This window comes from Leuresthes tenuis, unplaced genomic scaffold, assembly GCF_036924035.1.
Source record: "Leuresthes tenuis unplaced genomic scaffold, fLeuTen1.0.hap1 SCAF_12, whole genome shotgun sequence".
In the NCBI taxonomy this organism is placed as follows: domain Eukaryota; kingdom Metazoa; phylum Chordata; class Actinopteri; order Atheriniformes; family Atherinopsidae; genus Leuresthes; species Leuresthes tenuis.
Window position 1 is genome coordinate 16,856,852 of NW_027325366.1, and position 23,081 is coordinate 16,879,932.

The 23,081-nt window shown below is 39.2% G+C and overlaps 1 protein-coding gene across 3 annotated transcripts in view; it reads left to right on the forward strand.

The window, feature by feature from the left end:
- Positions 1-23,081, forward strand: part of il1rapl1a (interleukin 1 receptor accessory protein-like 1a) — a 169,612-nt gene that overhangs the window by 103,965 nt on the left and 42,566 nt on the right. For all 3 annotated transcript variants that reach the window (XM_072396672.1, XM_072396674.1, XM_072396673.1), the window contains exon 6: positions 15,720-15,794. In XM_072396672.1, coding sequence (XP_072252773.1) covers positions 15,720-15,794 — 75 coding nt within the window. The remainder of the gene's footprint in view (positions 1-15,719; positions 15,795-23,081) is intronic.

Sequence of the window (23,081 nt, forward strand, 5' to 3'; positions counted from 1 at the left end):
TGGTCTAGTGGATGTATTCATTCAGTTCTTTGTATACACCCAGGAATACATGTGCAAACATCTGCATAAACAGTGGCCTAAAACAAGAATCTGTAACCTTTTCCGAGCAGCAACAGCAAACTGAAGATGATAGTTTCAGGAATCTAAATTCTGTTGGGTTTTTAAGGCAAAGTGGAAAAGGGTCCTGGTATATAATATGTTAATTATGTGAAACCACAGAAACGATGCCGAAGGAAAGTCAGATTGCAGTGTTTTTTAGGTCTAAACTAATCATTTTCACCTGATTTAAACTAAACCCCAACAAAAGTGGTCTTTGGGAGGTGGGAGAGGATGGCGATGGCATCTTTAAAACAGACTTAAAAAGGCTGGGGTATGTATCCTATTTTTTAAGGTTGTTAACAGTGCATAGCATTACAATAAAAAAAAAATGCTTGCAAATATTTCCAAGATGGAAAATTAGAAAACATCTTCATGAACTTGACGACACATTTGTTGGAAATAAACACAAAACATTTATTTACATTTCAAAGTGAACAGAAAACATATATATCGGCTTAACAAGACATGCAATGCAGCTAGCACAGACAACAACAGAAGTCTTTCTGGGGGCACAATAAAAGCTAGATTTACTCAACATATCAACCTGCTCAGGTTTAGAAAAACTTTGTGGTTTAGGCAGCTTAGTCACACCTGCAAGATATAATAGAAAAAATATTGAATAATGCTTTTTAAATCCCCAAAGTTCAATTATATTGTTGCAGTATAATGAAAAATTATTAATTCTTTAAACAAAGAAATAAATCAGAAAAAAAATTTGCAAATGCTGATTAGAAACAGTTATTATGCAATGCTGTTGCAGTGGGTGGGGATGACCTGGAGTGTCAAGGAATATTGGTCCTTATTTCTACAGAGTAAAAGAACTCCCTGTTGTTTAATTACTGTGTTGTGTAGATTGTATATAGCATTGTCTGATATGTTGTTAAATATTTTTCTTTCCATGATAAGCTATGGAATCAGCTCTTTTTGCAAAGACTGTAGTCACCCCTACAAATTTTCACAACATACGCAACATCTTGCCGCAGACATTAAATGCGCTGTATCTTTATTGTCGACAACCATTTCCATTTCAGTTTGTTGTCCAGGTGAACATCCGGGTATGTTGTTCTCCACCATTTCTACTTCTCTACCAGTATGGAAATAGAGTTCAGCTCGTCCCAACTCCTGCTAACATCTACATGCATGTAATTTCTCTTTTTTACATTTAGGAGGTGATTGTTACCACATCATAACACAAACCAGTCCACCAGATTTTTTGTACTCAGCCTTCTAACCATCATTCATTACAGTTACATGCATGGTTTAGTTAAGTCAGTGTTGGACCAAGTCCTTTAATTAGAACACGAATCCTGTCCCAATATACATGAACGGGAGGGGGATTGAGTTATTGACCAAGACATTCTGCTGCTTCTACCGTTCTCTGTTTAAGTTCTTTGTACATGTAATTAAAGCCGAAAGTTTACTTGAATGGTGATGATGCTATAGAAATTAAATGACTTTTTGTCTAAACAAAGAAGCAAAGAAACATAATTTGAAAAATAAGTAAATGAGTGGAGCTTTATTGGGAATTTGGCTGCATCAATATGCACTTAGGGTTTACTGTTTTTAAGAAAAGAAAAGAAGTAGAGTTTTGGAGCATGTGCAGAGTACCTAGGCCCATTTGAGTGTTGTTGAGCATATACCTGCGGGAGATATCTGACCCCAACCACATTGTCTGTGTGTGAATCTGGTTTAGAGAAGCAGCAGTTTGTGCAGTTTCTGTCAGAGTAACATATTTACATACATTTTAACAAAAGTGATTTTGGATTTACACAGTAATAGCTTTTTTCCTAGTTTCGCGTAAACATGCTAACTGATAGATCTAGCAACTGCAGAGCCATCTGTCTGTTTCTCCAGGTGACTCTATTAGAAAGTTACATTCACTTTACATTCATTGGCTTGTGGCTAAAATGCCCCTCCCACAGCTGGCTGTCCATCCACAGTAATGCCACAATGAGAATGTATGAGTCAGGGCAACAAAGGCAGAGCAGAACTAAGTGATGGATTCAGTTGAGATGGTCGTCAAACAGGTAAGAAGGAGTTCTGTTTGCACTTTTCAGCCCTTCAAAGAGGCCCACATCTGAATTGCTACAGTATCAACAGTAAAAGCCATTACTCCACACTGTGTGGTGTTTGATTAACTGCCCTCCTCCTTATTCTCCTCCTTATTAATGCCAACAGTGACAGGTATTCACAGACATTCAATAACAAATAGTATATTTTATATGCATTTGGGTGGATTTTTGCAGTCTGAACCTTTTGGCAGATGTTGTGCATTAAAAGTTGTGGCAGTTCATTGTCACCGTGACATTTTTACTTCCTTTCACAAACATCAAAAACACTCCAAATACATGTAATGTCAAGAAATGGTAAAGTACCGGTGACCGTGTTTTCATGTTGAATCATAAAGGAATGCCATGATGGAGGTCTTCTCTTTCACTCAAGGATCAGCAGAGTCTAATGGCTCCTCATCAATTCCTCCTGTCTAGGGAAGTGTGTGTCTTGACTCCTGTAACTGCGTCTGACAAGAGTGATGAAGCACTTGTTAAAGTTGTAAGATTCTGCTGGAGTTTGAAACCTTTCGATATAAATCGGTGTAGTGGGAGATAGACAGAGACAGTGAGCAAGGGACAAATAGAGGAGGGGCTGAATGAAAAGGCAAGATGAAGAGCACTGATGGTTTAGACATGACAGATTGGAGAGTGGAGGGGTGGGGAGAGAGAAAAGCTAATGATCTCCATCTGTCTCTGAAGGCTAGGGGATAAGAGCATTTTTTAGCTGTTGGAATAGGAGGAAGCAAGCAAACACATGATTTGTAGACCTTAAGTTGGTTCTGTGTTATGTGACGTTTAAGGCAGCAGGTGGAAAAATTTATCAGGGACGGTTTAGTCCGTCAGATGTGTCATGCCATTGATTGCTTCCTTTCCATTGAGAGTCTGTGTAAGAGAGAGCAGGTTTGCTGCACAACAAATACCAGTATCTATGTTTTCGTATTAGTCTGTCTGGGTCATTGTCTTAGTGTATTGAGTGTGCATGAATGTATACCTCTTGTGGCTATGATTATTGATGAGACAAATTAATTATCTTTAATTAGAATCTGACAGGAACCGGCAGGACACAAGTCCAGGATCTTTCACAATAATGGTGTTTATTAATAATAACCACTCGTTAATCTCTTTGACAGAGCAAAACAATGGGCTGTGAAAAACCAAACACATTTGCCTTGATACCTATATAAAGGGGAGTGTGAATATAAAACTTATTCAACAAAAACTCTCTCCACTCCAGGAGGAAAACAAAAGGCTATATCAAATTACAACTTAACTCAACGCTCTCCTATTAATCGGAGGCACTATGAAAACTTTAGCACGAAACAAAAAACACTCCTTCTAATGGAGGCGTTATAAAACTTTTATCTATTGAACGAAAAACACTCCACTGACGGAGGAACTATGAAAGCTATAGAAAAACAGGGATCACTCCAAAGGGAGGAAAACAAAGCAGGCTATTAAAAAGGATTGCGCAAGCTAAACTATGGCTAGGAATAAATTACCAACAAAAAACCACTCTGAAAGAGGGATCGCATCAAAACAAGATCTTTGGATTTCAAGGCTATGATCGCTGTGGAAGGGCTAGAGTGAGGAACACTCATGGAGTTTAATTCAACACACTAGCATGGGACAGAGGGAGACGCAGATTATTTGAACACATGAGGAACCAAGGGGAACAGGTGGAAACACTTTGGGAATCAGAGAAGACAATCAGACACTTGATGCAGGAAGAAGGGCAAGGTACCTGAAACGAGAGGGAAGTTAATATTTCGAAATAAAACAGGAAATGACAAAACAAAACATGATTCAAAACTAAAAGTGTCTACGAGATGACAGAATCTTGCACAGTCTATAGCATGAGTGAGGCCACTCATGCCAATGTCAGAACTCAGTATGCCTTAATATCTTTTCCCCTATTTCCAGTTAATTTGAGGTTGTTTAAGCATCAACAACAACCCTATTTCCCACTTTTGTAGCTGTATGTCTAGAAATGTAGATTGATCAAATGTATTTATGCATTTCTGTTCAGAATACATTGGGATGTAAAGATAAAGCAATGTCTGCTGACATGAGATATACAGTAGTTAAGAACTTTTTTTGTATCCAGTTAAGCACTGTATTGCCATGACTTCAGCTATGAATTTCTGTTGTCAGACTTTGAGCTCAAGGTTGACAAATGACATGAATTCTTACAGAGTGAACAATACAGTTATATTAATAACCCATAATAAATTATGTGCAGTAATGACAAGGTAACCTAGGATTGATTCCAAATTACATAAAATAATGTATTCAATGTAGAACTTGGTGAAATTTGAATATAGGAAACTACATTTATTGCAGAGTAATTATACATGGATGAGGGGCAACAATAAATTAGGGGAGGCTGCTTAGGTTGCTGTGGAGACGGGTCAAAGGGAGCTGATGGAGCAGATGGCAGTAAGGTGAACCTGCAGGCTCCCTGTCTGTTCTTCTGCTAGTTCATGTAAATCTCAGCCTTCTGTGCAGGTAGCCCACTGGCTCTACCAATGTGTTTACACACCTGGACAGACCTGAGGCCGACATGCAAGACGAAAAGAAAAAAAGAGAAAAATAAACACATAGAACCTTCTAGTAGGATTTTACACTAAGCATGCTGGTTATAATGTGCCAGGACTGTGTTAATCCTGTCCCTCAGGTCTGTATCCACCTGCCTTGGCTCTTTCCTGCAGTTGACTGGGTTAGCCTTATACTACTGCTCCAGCAGAGTAACAGAATGGATATCAAGCCACTAGGGCTTCCCTCTGAATCATCCACCAAGATCAGCACTGATTAGGAGCTAATCCTCTGTCATTGCCTGCTGTAGGAGTAGACATTGGATGTTTTGATGGTCAGTATCTGTCTTCTCTGAAAATGGCTTTCTCCCTTTTTTGTGCATTACATGTCTCCCTTGTTGATTTCCCTGCTCTGCCTATCTGCATAAGCTCCACATGTGTATTTATTGTATATTTTCACTCTTTCATTTGGTAGAAATGCCTCCTTTATCACCACTCCACCGCTGGGTTTTGTTATCTGAGGCTGACAGGAAGGTGTTTGTACTGTTTGAATGCGTGGTGTGCGTGCCTGTCAGACAGTGCATGTGTTTGCTGGGATCAGCAGCAAATGTGTGAAACCAGAACATGTGCAAATGTTTACATGTGAGTCTCTGGGTGTGTGTCTTACGTGCATGTGACACCCAGGTCTAAACTAAGGTGACGCTCCGGCAGACTTAAGCACTGACCTGCATTATTGAATATATACACTCTGTCTGTGAGCTGCATCTTAATGGAAGAACAGTGTAGTGTACTCTCTACACATTGGGAAACATTAAAGTTCACACTGATATCATCCAAGATACACTACACAGGCACTCAGATACTGTGTACTTTGCCAGGAAAAGATGACGACAGCATAAAAGAAACTAAAAACACAAGGCCTACTGAAAAGTAAAAGAGGATTGCATTGGGGCCCATTCTTGGACAGTGACGAATAGATAACATGATGACAGTGTTGGGAGAAATCACCTCACTTCTTAGTAAGATAGAAGAAAAGAAAATATCTGTCAGAGCAACAGTGATACGTTAAAAGCAAAGCCCATAAGAGTTGGATGAAAAAAATTAGATGTTTAGCTCAAAGAAAGCACAAAACCCACAACACCCACACGAGTCATTGATGTCATGCATTGATCGGCAATGGTTAAGGCCAGCACCCAGGTAGACTTTGTTTTTAAGCAATGGAATCGTTTCACCATCAAATATTTCTCTTACTCCATGTATCCTTACTGCCTCCTCTCCTTATTTCCCTCCCATTGATTTTTTTTTTCCACGTTTTCTCATATCTTTGTTTCTGACCAAGGTGTCTGAAAAAGTTCAGCAAATGCCTATACCGTGATAAGCCTTCCCATTTGTTTGAACATTGTTATTTTTAGACCCAGTTGCACATCTCCTCTCATGATATACTTTTATGTATCTTTACAGGCACATAACTGTCACACCTTCTTCTAGTAGGCTACTTTTGTCTTATGTTTTACATATTTAGTTGCCTGTCTTTCCTCCAGTCCAAACGCAGATGAGTACACTCTCTCAAGATTAGATTAGAGTAGATATATACTTTATTCATCCCACATGGGGAAATTTGCTTGTTACAGCAGCATAAAAGTAAGTGTAGTATACACTACAGAATTAAAGTGAAAAGGGCAGGAACACAAAAGAAAAAAAAACTATCTATAACCTACACAATAAACAAGAAAACAATCAACCTATGATATATAAGTATTAGAAATACAAATACAGACTAAATAAAGATAAAAATACAGCCATGACGAGTAGTAGTTGAGACAGGAAAACAACAACATTATCAAGTACACAATTACAAGTCTTGCAACACAGAATTCCCTCCAATGCCTTCTACGGTGGGTTCTTAAGGCTCTCTGATGCTGCTGTTGCATAACTATATAGTACAGTCAAAGATTATAGAATAGTTTAAGCTCATGCTTTGTCATTTTTAGTCTTCTCTAACTGGAAGTTCTTAGGCTTAGAGAATCTGGCAACTGAAAGCTGGAACAGTCATATCCCATACTGTAACACATCAGAGTGCAGCATACCATGTGTCACATATCCCTATGGTGTGTGTAAGGAGAGTTTCCTGGGCAGGTGTTTTGTTGTCGTCAGGACCGAGAGTCCAAGTAGATGAGGCTGGAATCAATGATACTGGAAGCAAGTCTTTAGTAGAGAATATTCTTTAAGGCTGTGTACAGAGGGTCATACAGCTCACATGCATCAGAGGTAAGACCTCAAACAAAGAAACCAGGTTCTATTTATACTCTAAGGTATGAGCAAAACAACACGTCTGCCTTTAGGTGTTATCTTCCTCATAGGATTTCTATAAGGAAAGTCCAAACATCTTGGATCCATCTTGACATGTCATAAGTTTTCTCTAAACCTCCTAGTACCATATATCTCAAAACTGACCCTTCCAAGGTCCTGCAGCATCAACCAGGCCTGGCCTCTTCCAAAACATACTATCAGATGTGTAAGAAGTGAAGATTGGGCAAGATGTTTGTGTGTGGCGCAACGACTTCTGGGTATCTGTGTCAACGGTATCTGTGTTTACATATGAGAAGTGGAAAAGAGTGAGTGCATTTGTTACACCAGTGATGCTCATACTGTACCTGTTTTTATGTTTACTGTTGCTTAAATTAATTAAAAACATACCTTTGAAGCCACTTCGTCCATATCATCAGAGAAAGTCTGTATTTGTCTGTATTTTATTTATTTTTTTATTTTTTACTGTACTACTCTGCTCAACCCTGATGCACAAAGGAGACCGTTTAATCTTGAAATTAACTCTGACTCTATTTTTCACCCCAGCATCCCTGCTTAAAGCTTACTACTGAGTGAAGAGTAGATGCACAAAACGTCTCCTCATTCATTTCAAACTACGTACACATTTTCCTTCAGCTTGGCTTATCCTCTTACTCTGGAAAAGATACTCTATTATCCTGCATAAAAAGTATTCCCGTTTTAGAGTCTTAAAAAGCTGTCTTAATGAGGTTGCTTTGAATGTAGTACATAAATTATGGGCATACTATTATGTATTGTGTTGCATCAATTCATTAGTCTTATCGAGAAGATACTTTGGTTAAGTGATGTCAAGTTACAGTAAAAGGCCTGCTAAAATCTGCAGACAGCAGACAAACTAGGCGTATTGGATCAAGGAGGAGCTCCTAGAAGGACTAATTCATAGCTTCTTTATCTCTATGTCTTGTTGGGTCTGTGTGGCCTAAATTCAGCCATCCGCACCAGTCTACAAGGGTCCTTGGGGAGCCTTCTCAGCCATCTGTGTGGTCATCGCAGACTGCACAGATTGCAAGCTCAGTGACTGCACGTGAACCAGGAAAACAAAAACAGTAGTAACTGGATCTAAGTTGAATTCTATAATTACAGAGCATAGTCTTTTTGTGGAGCCTATTTGCCACACTTTCAGATTAGGTGAGATTAGGTCTGACAGAAACTTTAATGATATTAATTTTTAGTTGCTCAGCCTGAAAAGGTGGTTCAATTTTCCTTCCTCATCCCAATGCTTGGATCGGACATTGCAGATCAACGCTTACCTAATTTGTTGTGTGAATGCAATGCATGTTTTTCCTCAGCATTCCATCCCTGTCCCATTGACTAGATCTCTATCACTGTCATTGCTTTGGTCTGTTAGCTATTCATTTTTCTAACAATTTCTTCCTTCAGCAAATTCCATTTAAATTGCCCTCCACGTTGTACTTATTAGGTAATGAATTCTTGAATGTAGCTTCTTATGGTTAGTTAGCATATTCTGTAAATGACCAGGGAACTGACAACCTGGCATTTTTAAATTTCTCTTTATTCTTTTTTTAAATTAAAGATGTGGATTATTGAAACTGCACAGCTGGAGCTCCACTTTGAACGGCTTCATCACTGCCATGTTTCATCTCCAGATAGTTTGAGCTCAGTAAGAAAACGTTGAATGACCATTTGGCCAACAGAGGCTAATTGTTCTCCCTTTTTGTGATTGCAGCCATTTGAAATGTCAGTGACTTGGGTGAGGGAACCTGTCGAGGCATATTTGCGACGTAGAATGAATTCCTTTTGCTTTGATGTTGAAACATTTCAGCTTTGCCAGAGGCTGGGCTCTTAGACAGCACAAGAGTGCTGCACAGTGGAGGTGCGTGACATGGTTAAGGATGAATAGAAGTGCTTTATTTGGCTTCTTTGAGATGACACCAACCAGTTCACTGCAAAGCCTCTTTCATGTGGGAAATGGTCATTCCTGGAATTTAATTTTGTATACACTGAGATGACTTTTTAAGGGGATCATACAGGATGGTTATTGCAGGAATCAGGAATGAAATGAAACTGGCTCAAAGGTGACAACAGTACAGAGGAAGGTCACTGTTAATATATGAAGATCTGCTGTAGTACAATACAGGAGTCTACGAGCAGCAGAGGAAAACTGAGACCTCTCTGCTCAAGCTTTGCAGTCTGAGACGCACAAGGATTTTGTTTGCTCAAGTCACCTTCCCTTAATTTTTGCTTTTCTTTTCCTCTTTGCCTGCTTTGTTTAAGAGAAATACTAAAGCACCTTTGGGCGCCAATTTTTGTGAGACAAAATGACAATGCAGGCCTCTGTTCAGAACTTCATGTGCATGAATGTGTTTCAATGTCTATACACTTCATGTGGCAGTCATTTGATGTTTTCCTTTTCATCTTTGGAACTAATTTGCTTACAGCATATTTCTCTCTTGCAAATCCCACACAGCACCTCCACAAATGGGACAACTAACAGAAAAAACACAGTGATCCAAGTATCACAGCTCCGTCCTTAATTCATTAATTTGCTGTTTGCCTACAGTCAGTCATCCGAAATAATCCATCTAGAGTCCACTGAGCTTTACCACCACCATGCAGAAATGGGATTGTGGATGACTGATCACAAAGCTTATAGCCACACTGTCCCACGCTGTATTAATACGTCCACATGTAGGCCAGCACACAGGCGTACAAATATACATGCAGAGCTTGGTATAGTATTTCTTTAGTCACACTTAAAACCTTCTCACAATAAAGTTACTTCATACTGTCTAGTGTCAAAGTTTACCCAGCCATGGTGTTTTATATTTTTCACAAGATTAGGCATGAGCAGAGGATTGGGTAGTCTCTTATCCGTATGTCTTAACTTCTCTTAAAATATATCCCAAGCAAGATTAATAATAGTAATGATATCTTTATTTGTGTAAAAAAAACACATTACACATACATTCATACATACATGCATTCATATATTTATATGTATTAAAGGTTAAAGTAATGGTATATTTAGGTATAAAAAGGTATAAAAAAAAGACAATTAAGTAGGTATACCCCAAGCAATATTTTTTTGACCCTGATTAATTTAAGATTTAGACTCTGTGATACCGTGTCCGACACTTGGATTTTATCTAGCACACTATCACAAACTCACCACAGTATATTAAAAGAGTTTAAACATTTTTTAAACAAAAAATGCCACAGTGCAAATTCACATAAATAAAGATATTTATAAACTTTAAATAAAAGATTCTACAAAGTGCAATGTAAATCATGATTACTGTTCAACAAACAATATTAGGGGGCCTTTCTGGAGTTCTCCACCACTAAAAACATGCAGTACAAGTAAATTGTTCCAAGGAGTGAGTGTGAGCATGGATGGTTGTTTATCTCCTTTGTCTCTATGTGGCCCTGTGATGGACTGATGACCGGTCCAGGGTGAGCCTTCCTCTCGCCCAATGACAGCTGGGATAGGCTCTAGCATCCCTGTGACCCTGAGTTGGATTAAACGAGAATAGAAAATGGATGGATGGATAAACAATATTAACAAAACATTGCAAACAAAATAAAGGTTTTTTTTTTTAATTAAGTCCTGATTACATTTAGTGTAATACTGCAGAAGTAAAACTGGGACATACAGAGCAGAAAAATATTAAATTAAACTTTATAATAAGCTAATTATATCAAACGATAAGTGTTCTATCATGTCAATGAACACATCATGCTCTGGTTAACATCTCCCACGTCACTGCAACATTCTACCGTGCCATCTGCGATCTCCTACTGATTCAGTTATATTTGTGAGTTGCAACCGGTATATCAACAAAAACCTTCCTAAATTCCTATCTGTATTGATATGCATATTAGCCACGTGCTAACTAGCATACATTGGGGGCTGAACTTACTAACAGAGAGGTATAGCATTGAGATATAGTCAGTGCCTCCAACCAAAATCAATCAACAACATTTTGGTTTATTTGATAAAGCTTTGCAAATATAAGTTATCCAGACTGCTTGAAAAATATGGAGCTTTGTGTGACATGAGATTGAAACCAACAACACTTTACTGAAACACTATACTCACTACCTTGTAGGGTTTACCCAAAGCATTGTTTTGGTAGGGCTTAAAAAAACAAGACTGTTAGGGCTAAAATACGTTATTTTCACAATTTGACCATCACCTTCGTGGACACCATTTTACTGGTTGCGATTTTTACATGTAAACACACGACCTGTAAACAAAACTCTCATTATCTGGTTGGCTTTAGGCAGTAACATCACCTGGTTAGGAGGAAAAATCAGACTTAATCGGTTAGGCTTAGAAAATGATCATGGTTATGGCTGGAAAAAGGTGGTTGTCATGGTAATGTATGCCATTTTTACCTCTCACATAAAGTTGTTCTCATAACAATGAGAAGTTGCATATTCTTTTAACATAACTACTGACCCATCTGCCTCTTGCATATTTTAGGGTAGAGGACAGTTTTGTGATATGAGAAGCGTCATACTTCTTTCTTCTACACATGGCTGCCTCCCAGAAGTAGAAGCCAGTGGCGTGTTTGACCTTTTCTACCTTGCTAATGAATTACACTTATAACTTAAAGATCATTTGTTTGAAGCGGACTACAAAATCAGACGGTTGAATGGAATACTGTTCCAGAATCTAGGGTTGATGATACAAAATGTAACATCTCTCTTTCCATGAGACATTCCGTCTTTGTTCCGTTCAGGGAAACAGATAAGAGATGATTTAAAGGATCTTCAGGATCTAGAAGGGTAATACATGACATATCTGACAATTAATCAAGAGCTGACCCATTAAGAGATACAAAAACCGCAGGAAAAATCCACCTATAGAATAAATTCCAGATGTACTAGTAGCCAGTGAAAGAGCCTTAATATAACCAAATTGATTCAGCAGTGTTTTTTTTATGTCTATGTTGCACGATTGATTTAACGTAAATTTATGTGTTTTACATTGAACGAGAAAAAATGTGGAAATATAGCGAGATGCTTTCTAATTTTAGCTTTAGTGAGATGACGTGCTGCTGCATATTGTTACAACTAAAGTTTGTTTAAATTTTCTTTCAGAGGCTCAAGAATGAGCAAATGCAGCATTCTAGTCTGCTAGAAACTAAATCATGAACAGGTCTGTTAGGGACTTCCTTGCAGTGCAAAAGGTTGCATGCAAGCCATGTTTCTGGAGTGATAAAATGCGTTTCTAGTGCTACTGCAGTTTTAATATTGCTGTATTCAGGGCGGCTGAATTCACACCTGCTGTCATTATGTGGTTGAAAAGTTTTCAGATACTCTGTGTCACCTTCTGAAATTTATTCAGCTTGGTTTGCTGCAGAGAGCAGGCAATCTCTCTACCCTGAGGATGCTCAGATATCAAAGTTTTACAGTGAATCATTGATATAGGAGCTTAAAATTTGCAGGAAGCATACCAAGTGAGCCATTCAGGTCCCCTACACACAAATGCATACAATTTGAGGCACAAAAACATACAATCAAAAAGTCCTTTTGGAGTTAAGAGACATAAAGCAGCCAGTTAATTTCTCATGATGCTCAGACACCCTTTCATTTGAACTCACTAGATATATTTGCATGTTTAATTACCTTTTTCAGTCTGGCTGTTTGATTTCAGACTCTGCTTGGTAATTGCAAGCAGAGAATCTTTCCTTTGTTCTCAGTTGCTCCCAGTCCTCCACATTTTAAATGATGTCCTCCACCCAAACCGTAATAAATGATGTATTTCCTATAAAGGAGTGGTAATTAAGATAATGAGATTTTCAGAAGCAACTGTAGCATGCTAAAGTAAAAGGAGGGAGAGGCGTTATGTTTGTGATTGGGGAAACGTCCGCTTTATATCAATTTTTCCTTTTCACCAACTTTACTTCTTTCTCTGTGCTTCCTGCTATCTCTGCTCTCTTTACCACATCTGCTTCCCCTCTTGTGTTCCATACACAGCTTGTCCTCATTTGTTTGCTCAGTGCATAATTAGCTATAGGATCACCCATTGTGTAATTATGTATAGCAGTTTGATATGTAATTAAAGTTGTATCAGTATCCAGTGTAATTTGTGCTATGTGATTACCTGTTAACAGTGCAAACAGTTGTGCCTAAAAGCCCGTGACCGCCCCTCTCATAGATGTCACAGAGCCTCTGTCACTATTTCTATACAAGCAGATACTACATTTGATACAATACAAAGAAAATGAAGCTCTGGCTGCTGTTAAATATATAATTACGCAGCCTTGAACCAAGCACTTTACATGACCGTGTACTTCAAACAACACTTTACTTTGCTGAATTACTACAGCATCATAAAAAAGCTTGTTCCTCCAGAAACAGAAACTAAAACAGAAGAGGGCTTTCAAAAAGCTTGTTAGTGCACTTTTATATCAAAGCTTCAGGAGGAAGCCCTCAGTGAAAACATCTTAATGAAAGCACAGGGTTAGAAACTGACCTGAATAAGCCACCTTTGCAAATTCACCACTAAATAGTTAAATGCCTGAAAAGCCTGCTGGTAGGAGTAACCTCTGTTACATTCATTATAGTTTTTGTTTTTTTAAGTTTTAAGCAGCTAATTAGTTTTAGCCTCTCGAATGTATATGACTGAATGCTCTCCTGCATATTTGCATACAGCAATAAACTTCAGATAGTTAAATGTTGTCTAATTGTCTTATTTACTGTTGAAATGTAGTCAAAGCTTTAACCTGAATAATGTATATCAAAGCTGATTTATTCCAGTAAACCCCTCATTAATATAGGCTTATAATGTGTTCAGTATGCCACAGTTTATATTCATGATGTAATATCATGGGGGGAAAAAAGTGTCAACGTGTATAATAAGGTTTAGGACTCATCTTTTTCTTCTCTGTAAAATTAGTACAGATAGCCAGGTGATTATGCAACTGTTGAAGAATAAGTGCACAAGTAACTGGAAGACTGACTTGTCTCATTACCTCTTGCCTGATGCTCACCATAAGTAGAGGATTTTTTTCACAATGCGAGCACAAGCAACAAATTTCAACAGTAAAATAAAAATTTTTATATATTTCTTTCAGTTGGATGTGGATTGACATAGTGAGAGAAATGGCATCCAAGTGTTTTGCATCAAGGCACGAAACTTTTGATTGCCAATTGTATGTTGACGAGCACACATTTCAGCTGGACTGTAGAATGAGAATTTTTTTTTTGTTCTGTCTAAGTATGATATTGTCTCTTTCTGAAAATACCTGGAAATGTCATGCTTTTTAACTCTTTCCCAGTTTACTTTTTCTGCTTTGTCGTCACATGACATTACAGTTAAAACCTGGTCTCTCTTCCTGTGCCTTTGCACATCCAAACCAGAAGTCTTCGCAATAGAAAAAAAGCCATTCTTGAGTTTTATCGAGACCTTGTCACAGGGCAGAATGGGACCCAAAAAGCAGAACGACACTCTTAGGTTTATTAGAACTGATGTATTTCTCTGAGTTTTCAAAGAAGGCTTAACATAGGCAAGAGATAACAATGAAGAAGATTGGCCGACTATACCACATAGTTATCACAATGATTTGGAGGCGAGTCCTGGGTAAATAAGCAATCAGGTGATGAGCCTTGATAGCAGACAGTTGTGCTGGGCGAACCTGCAGAAGCCCAGAGCAGCCACGCCCACACCGGTCATCACAGGGACTGGCTAGACACACAGCAGGGGAGAGACAATAACAAAAACACACACTTAAAAAGGAAAAGGGGAAAATGACATAAAAGGGAAAAAACACACCTGAACCCAGAGACCCATGACAGACCTAGACCTAGTTTCAGCTATTTGGCAGAGTCTGTGGTTTGCAGGATGTTTCCCCGATCGTGATTTTGGTTCAGACTGAGTAAAAGGTTAAAAAAAATCTTAACCAAATTAGTTTGGGTGGAAGGTCCCTGAAATTAGTGAAGCATGGTGTTCTTAATGCCATTACCAATATGCCAGTAAGTGCTTTTGAGCAATTGCTTTGAATCCAAGGATGCTAAAACAGTATCATGTACTATGGCTGGAATGGGAAACTCTCATTCTGAACATGTGTGATTGCTGATTGTTTTTATCTTTCTAAGTAGGAGATTGAGTAGCTCAAGATGATGACATTTAACATGTAGACATAGTCACCCCTTTTCTTCCCCCTCATGTTTCTCTTTAGCTGTGTCTCTTTATGTTTTTATAGCCCTATAACTTGACAGAGCACAGCTTTTCTCGCAGAACAGACAAAAAAACAATAAAATCGCTGCATGTTTTGACACTCTCCAGAGGAAAGACTTAAGCAGTAGGTCTGACATCCGCCTTATGGATGATTAGCATCATTAGAGCCTCAGCTGCTTCCTCTCTGTCAGCGACACACACAGACACACACAGACACACACACCATGATGCCTTTACAAATAACTAACGCTTAGATTTAATGGTGCCATGTTTTTAGTAGAATAGTGATGTATCAGTGAGTAGAGGTGGGTCATGAATGAAACCCCAAAGTCTACAGGCACTTGAACTGTGGCCACAAAGATGTGGCTAATGGTTCGGAAAGCGAAATGATACTGAGACAATTTTATTTTTTTAAGGACGGAAACCAACAAATTTATGTAAGACACTGGGAACAACTAACGGACAGTTCCTTCACCATTCTTATTGAAAGATGGCCAGGTTGTGCTGAAAATTTCAAATTGTGTCTTTTTTTTTTCCTTTCAGCTCCTTTGACCGACAAGCCTCCGAAGATCCTGTTTCCCACGGAAAACAAGATTAACAACATGGAGCTGCAGCTAGGTAAGATCATCATGGGATTCCCTTCAGTTGCTGTCAGTCATATCTGAGTTGTTTCCGAATGACGGGAAATGGATGACTTTACAAATACTCTCCAGCACACCTCCAGGCACTGAATGCAGATCAATGAGGGCACTTCCATTTGGCAGAGTGGAGAGATGGCGAAAGAAAAGCAAATGCAAAAGCGGTTTCCATATATGCAAATTGTGGGTGCTAATGTCCCTAAGGCTGTTTTGTCAACAATGGAAAGCCCATATGGTGCCAGGGTTCCATACGCTGGCCCGTTACATTCAGAGTCAGCTGCTTTCTATAGCCGTTGTTTGTCTTTTTTGACGTGGGGGTCACAGTGGGACTACCATGCGGGAATGCATACAGGAGAGAGTTTATGAGAGTGGATTGTTTGTTTGTTTTTTTTCTGTGACAGCATATTGCTTGATTTCTGGGCACAGTCCGCTATCCACATGGCGCTTGCCGCTCTGTGAATGGCTAATGTGTCTGTCATGGTGAAGCCAATCAGACAAGACTGAGAGGTCTGAAAATCCAGAGAAGGACTGGAAGAGGATGTGACAGAAAGAGAGGTTTGGAGACAAAGGCAAAGAAGGTGCAATGATTTATTGAGTGCTTGCCTTTTGTCTTATATCTGATGCTATTGGAATGCAAGTAGTTCATTTGAAATGCCTCCACGGTTGGCTGGCCAAGAGTGAAAAATTGCTGCTGTTGATAAACTGACAGGCACAGCCTCACATGTCAGCCTACTCACACCCATGCATGAACAGGTTGCACATTGTGAGTCCTTAAGCTATTTGTGTCATTATCTGGATTCCCCAGAGATTTTGGGGAAAGGGTTGGCTTCTCCCTTGAAATTGTCTCACAATTGTTTAAAGACGCACTTCTCCCTTCTGCCGGCTGTATGAGTAAAATTGTGTTCCTGATTTTATGTGTGCTCCATTGCGCATGTGTTTACTGAAGGGCTGTTGCACTTCCACAAAACTCAGATATTTTAGAGAGTTTTTAGCAGGATAATTTTCTAAGCTGGAGCAATAGAGGTAAAAAAGATGAAAAATGGGAAGATGTTTCAGCACAGCAGGTCAAAATTGGTGTTACTGAACATGCTGGGGTAAGAACATGTACTCATTTCCAACAGTCTTACATTTAAACGTGAAACATTAGTTCTGTGTACAATTACACAGTGAACAGAAAATAAAGGACCACCATACGAAGTTATGCCATCTCAAATTTTTTACCAAGGTTTCCCACCATGATTTGGTTTGACTATTGCTTGTTCACAAACATTGTTAGAAAGGCCCAGATGTTGCGAACATTCTGTGTTTTATAAAAACAGAGACTCTTTAAACTCAACAATCAGAAGTCTCGGGGTCATCTTGGGAAAAAAAAATATATAATTGAAGCCTTGTGCATTTAAAAAAATAAGTCCTGGGGACTGGTGAAGCTAGATTGGGATTGTAAGTGCACAGAGCAAAGTATACTGTATGTTACGATGGGAAAAGGCTGCAGAATTTCATGAAAAGAACACCTCTCAAACTATTAAGGCCCAGAGTTACTCAATCATGCTATGGGCTTTTGTTGCAGTGAAACATTACACTGTTAGAGGGAAGAATGGAATAAATACCTGCAAACTCGAGCAAGAAACATCACCGCCAATAAACATGAAAAGATACTGGCCTCTACAACAGGATAATGAACCTAAACACGTGTGTAAATTAACAAAGAACTACCTCAAGAGGTGCAAGCTGAATGGATTGCCACGAGCCTCACACAGCCTCAAAAATCATCATCTGTGGAGATTTTCAAAAGAGCAGTGTTCGCAAGACAGCCTAAGAATCTCAAGGAGTCAGAAGACTTTTGCTGGAAGAATAAAAATTCCTTTCACAGCAACTGAAAAACTCTAAGCTGGCCACAAAACGCATTTAGAAGATGTAACAATTGCCAAAGAGGCTGTTACTTAGTGCTACCTGTTAAAAACGTTCCGCTTTTTTGAGGGGTTCCTTCTTCGTTTTTGTTATTTAGAAACCATAAAACATTTTATTCATGCCTTCGCCATCCATTACTCAATATGCTATTCACAGTAAGTTTTCTATCGAGGGTGCCCAAACTTTTTCTGCATATTGCTCAAGCTTAAAAAAAGCTTAAAAATCATCTTTTTTCAACCCTTAATGCCCGATCAGTGCATGTTTCCTTCAAACTTATTTGTCTCTTGTGTGAAGTGTAGTGTTTTTAAAGCTCAAGCGAGGATATTCCTGGTGATATAACAAAAAAAAAAATCATTCCAGAGTCATGTAAGACATTAGAAACTGTTTTCACTATTTAATGTGTAAATTATCTACCTTGACAAGTAATAGCAGAGTAGATGCTTCCTAATTATATGCCGTACAAGGGTTTAGCACTTCAATCAGTAAAATAGTTAGAAGCAGGCAGAGTAGGAGAGATTTTAGAAGCAGAGAGTTGGAACAGTTAGTATGTTATATCATGCAGTGAGCTCCTGCAGACTCACTACAAAGTGCCTAAAGCACAGAGACACAGAAGTAAATATTTTACAATTGGGCTCCATTTTGTGTGCAGAAAAGTTGTCTCTTCCTTCAGATGAGTTTCTTTGATATTTTGCTATATCTAATTGTTCTCTTCTTCCTTAAGATTTGTTGAGCCATGCCCTAAGCAGCTTTATGGAGTAACGTGGCAGATTTATAGTCGTCAGAACGTGCATAGAAAGAGCCTGGTCCTTTATAGTAAGTGGGAAGTAGAAAGAGAGAGAGGGGGAAAAAATAGACACGATCCAGTTGAGGCTGGTGGATGGGCAGTAAAATCAGAGCCGTAAGCAGAGAGATAAATCTGCAACAGTGCCGGGAAACGCAGACCCACTTTATCTCCTCTGCTGTTGCAAACAGCACAGGTCTCAGACAGCCTCCATCTTAGCTTGCTTTGCACAACGTGCAGACACACATACACACACACAAGCAGATGTAAATCAAACCCTTGCGTTACATAAACTCTCACATAAGACTCAGCAAGGATTCAGACGATAAAAAGCCAGAGGATGATGCAGAGATCTGAACACAAAAGTGTTTGTAAAAGAGTAAGATTGGAGAAAAGAAACTCAGGCATGAGAGTTGTCATGACGGAGAGAAGAGAGGATTGTTGAAAGCGGGCAGACAATGAAGAAACAGGCAGAGCATTAGTGGGTGTTTGTTTTTCTCAGAGGGTGGCTTTGTCAGATTGTTCCTTCCCCTTCTCTTCTGAGGTCTACTCTCCTTGGATGTCTGTTACTAAGTCCCATTCAGCTTCAGGGCCAAAATCCCACAGCTAAACATTCTGCCACTCAGAACTACGCACATTAAACCTGACTGCCACCTCCGAAGCTTTGTATCTGTGCCGTTGTCGTCACTCTTCTCAGCTTCAGGGCTGCTGGAGTCCTCAAGAGTGTGTTTCCTTCAGTCTCTTTTAATCACAAACATTAGTCTTGGACAACTTGACATTTTCCATATTGTTTTTAAAAAAGAAAAATCAAAGTTATATGTCAGCATTCATTCAGTTGCCAAATTTTCTGCTGTCCCCCAGTGGTGAGTTGGTGAAGTCCACCTCCATTTCTTCCATTTAGGTGGATGATTCATATTCCTGGATTCAGTTTGTGTCTTTGTGCAGGATTTAGTGTAATTGAACTACACAACAAGACACACACTTAGACTATATGACATATTCCACATAGCACCAAATTTAAAACAGAATCACGCACAAACAGACTCAGCGAGCTTGGTGTCAATTCCCTCTGGATGATTTGTCATGGATGCACTGTCCCAGTAGGTGTGCTTAAGGGATTCATCTCATGCTTACGCAGCACTCCACTTTGAGCATTCCGCCAGCTCACCCTCTTAATCACACACACAGATATTTGCACACCTCTGCACTACTTCGGGTGGATAGGTCACATACATGCTTGCAGCGTATTCCTCTCCAACCAAAGGATAATTGTAACTGATAGAGGATTTTACTGTCCCCCAAAGCCAGCAGATGGGTGCACTCTTCTGGAAAGGAATTAGAGTTCATTATTTCACAGAGCAGGACCCAACAGCAGGCAGTAGGAAGCAGACCAGTTTTATACCTACTTCACGGTCAGTGGAAGTTTGATCTGTACTAGACTGACACTGAAATATGTCAAAGTTTTGAAAAACTTAGAGCGTCATGTTTTTTTCATGGTAAAGGTCATCTTTCATGTCAAAAATAACTCACCAACAAGCAACTCAGTCTTTAAACATCACATATTTCACATGGAATGATGTAGGCAGTCTGGTTTTGTCAAAGAGACTAAGTGTAAATGTCTTACCATATATCTCACTCTTCACCTTTATGGAATGATATTTTCTATGTTTTGGCAAATGTTGTACAAAAACCCATACAATAACGGTCTCTGGGTCTCCACAGGGCTGTGTAGAGAGCAATTTAACAGTCTGTTATGGAAAGTCCACCAACACTCACAAAAATGAAAACCAACTTATCCAAGCAGCCAGTCACTCTTTAGAACATCTGTTAATTTGTCAGAAATGTCTGTTTTGTAGAGATCTGCCAGATTCCCTCCAATTAGACGTATTGCTGCGGACGAGCGCAGCACCCAAGTTGGATTTTTTTTAAAACTTAAGCGCAGAGCACAAGGACAGCATCTGACCTTTTGTTTTTGCATCTAACAAACACACAGACGTGAATGTCACCTCCTCTTTCATGCCTAACTTGAGCTCCCCCTTTTCTCTGTCTACCTCTACGTCCCTTCATCTCTTACCTCTCTTCTCTCCTCGCTGCATCACCTACTGACCTCTGCTTGTATGTTTGGAGATTTGAGTATTCTACAGAACTGTAGAATAGTGAGGACATTCTCAAGCCTTAGCACCTAGCGGTGACAACATGCACATCAGTTTTCCATGGGGAAAGATGAAAGTTGACATTGCACCAGAGAGTTACCAAAGGTCAACGCTGAGCCACTTCATTAAAAAATGTTCTTTGTCTCTTTCCGTCTGTCTTTTAGTCTGTCCTACACACACACACACACCGACACCCTCACAAACATTTGACAGTTCCTCCCACTTCCTCTCACCTCCATTCCTGTCACATTTATTTTGTCTGCTCAGAGATACATCATAGCATCTGTGTGGTCAGAGTTCTGCACTCGATGTTTGAATGTTCCTTTTCGAGGTAATCTACAGGATATCTTTTCATTACGTTGTCATTGTTCATGCTTGCATCATTTTATTGTTGGATCAAGGTACGGCTAATCTTGACTACTTCGTCTACTGTTGGATAGCTTTGCAACAGTAAAGTCTTGCATTGACTTAATCTATAACAATGCATAATAGCTACCCCAAAAAATGTGGTAGTGTAAATAGTACAAAACTCGGAATTGTAAACTTTGTTAATTGACTGTATATTTAGTTATGCTAATTTTCTGTGATAAATTATACTTTTGTCCTAATACAGAGATAAAAATCCCACACAGAGTGCCCCTAAAGGTCACTCTGCAGATACATCATCGCACTTGTGCAGTCCCACAGTAACCCAGCATTAAGTAACCCATGGTGACCAGCATGGTAAGTAGAGTGTCAGCGAAACAAAGCTAAATGTTTAAGCGTGTGAATGGTCGTCATTAATCACGGAGTCTGAGGCTGAGAGCAGGAGACTGCAGTATGATAAATGAACTAACAGCCTGTACACACGCCTAACAGGAAAACGGGAGGGAAGAAGGCACAGAGGTGAGAAAATATACAAAGGCAACGACAGGAGCAGCACAGCATACTGGCAGAATGCAATAAAGTGAAACAGGACCCCACTGTGCGTTATATGCGGTGGTTTGGTTATTGCTGCCTTGAAATTATTCACCACAGCCAAAGATATTGTAAAAATAGAATGCAAAAACCACTTGATTCACCCTAGGCTCCAAGTTTCTTTCCGAGGCATCAGCCTCGCATGGAACTGCATCACTGCAATGTGTCCAACACCATTGACTTTAAAGTCAGAGAAAAGCAGAAAGAAATCTGCATTCAGAAAAAATGTTCTTAACTATACAGTCAAACAGAAATTATTAAAACAATCACCAAGTAAGTAAAATTAGGTCCCCAATCATAAGAAAATGAGCAGTGCATGCTTTCTGCGCTCTGACACTTGGGGCAGTGTGCTGAAGACCCTGATTGACAGAACTTAGATTAGTTCAAATGAACTACACTAACAGTCATACTAACTTACATTTAAATGGCAGATTTTTCCTGCAATGATTTAACCGCAAAGATACACCGATGCAGTGTGAGCACATCAGCGGTGGACGGAGAAACTCCAGCTGACTGTTGCAGAAGTGTATTGGTGTGTCCGTTGATTTCAGCCATGTCTTGTAAAAACTACCAGTGGAGAAAAATAGATGTAGTAGTTGCTGGTAATGCTCATCTGGCTCTGAACAAAATCAATCCACTGAGTGTCCAGTGACCTCAGTTACTCCTTAAACTTCAGTTCTGAGTAGATGTGCATTCTTTGAACATTGTTGCCCTGCAATTAAGTAGAAAGTCCAAGTTCAGCAAATGCTGGCATCCAGGAAAGACCTATTTCAATAAACATTGAACAGTTAGCTAGCTAGTTGCTCATCTGAGGCTAATGCATTGTATGAGGCTACTTTAGAACATTCCAGTGTTGGGGGTGGTTTAGGCTTTTATTTGCTCTATATACTCAATCATGCTGGGCCATGGAATTGTGATTTTAGAGCTACCCTAATTTTGCCCAGTTTCTAATAGAGGCTTTATTTTGGTAACTTCTGGTTCGACTTTTTGGGATTTCTCTGTCATACTAACTGATCTTCTTTTCAACAGAAAGAAAAAAAAAATGTAACATTGTTTCTCCTGGTTGACAGCAACTAACCAGCATGTGAAAGTGGAAATCATGGCTTGTTGATACACCTACACTTTACACTGAAACATACTGAAGTAATTTTTCATATTCCAAGTCATATATTCATTGTAATATTCAACAATATCGAATACTTCAGCTTTTCCTAATATCGTGCAGCCCTCCTTTATTCCCATATATCTGCACTTCTATTTGATCACTTAGAGACAGAAAAAGAGCAAATACATATAGAATCTTATTGTGTATTGTTATACACTTTCCCAAAATATATATTACCAGTTGCATGAGCCTCAATGATAATGAGAACGTATGGCTCCCTCTGGATGTCACAATGACTGTTTGATTTGTGTAGTGGGGATATTATTGGAATAGAAAACACAAATGTATTACTTATATCCTGTG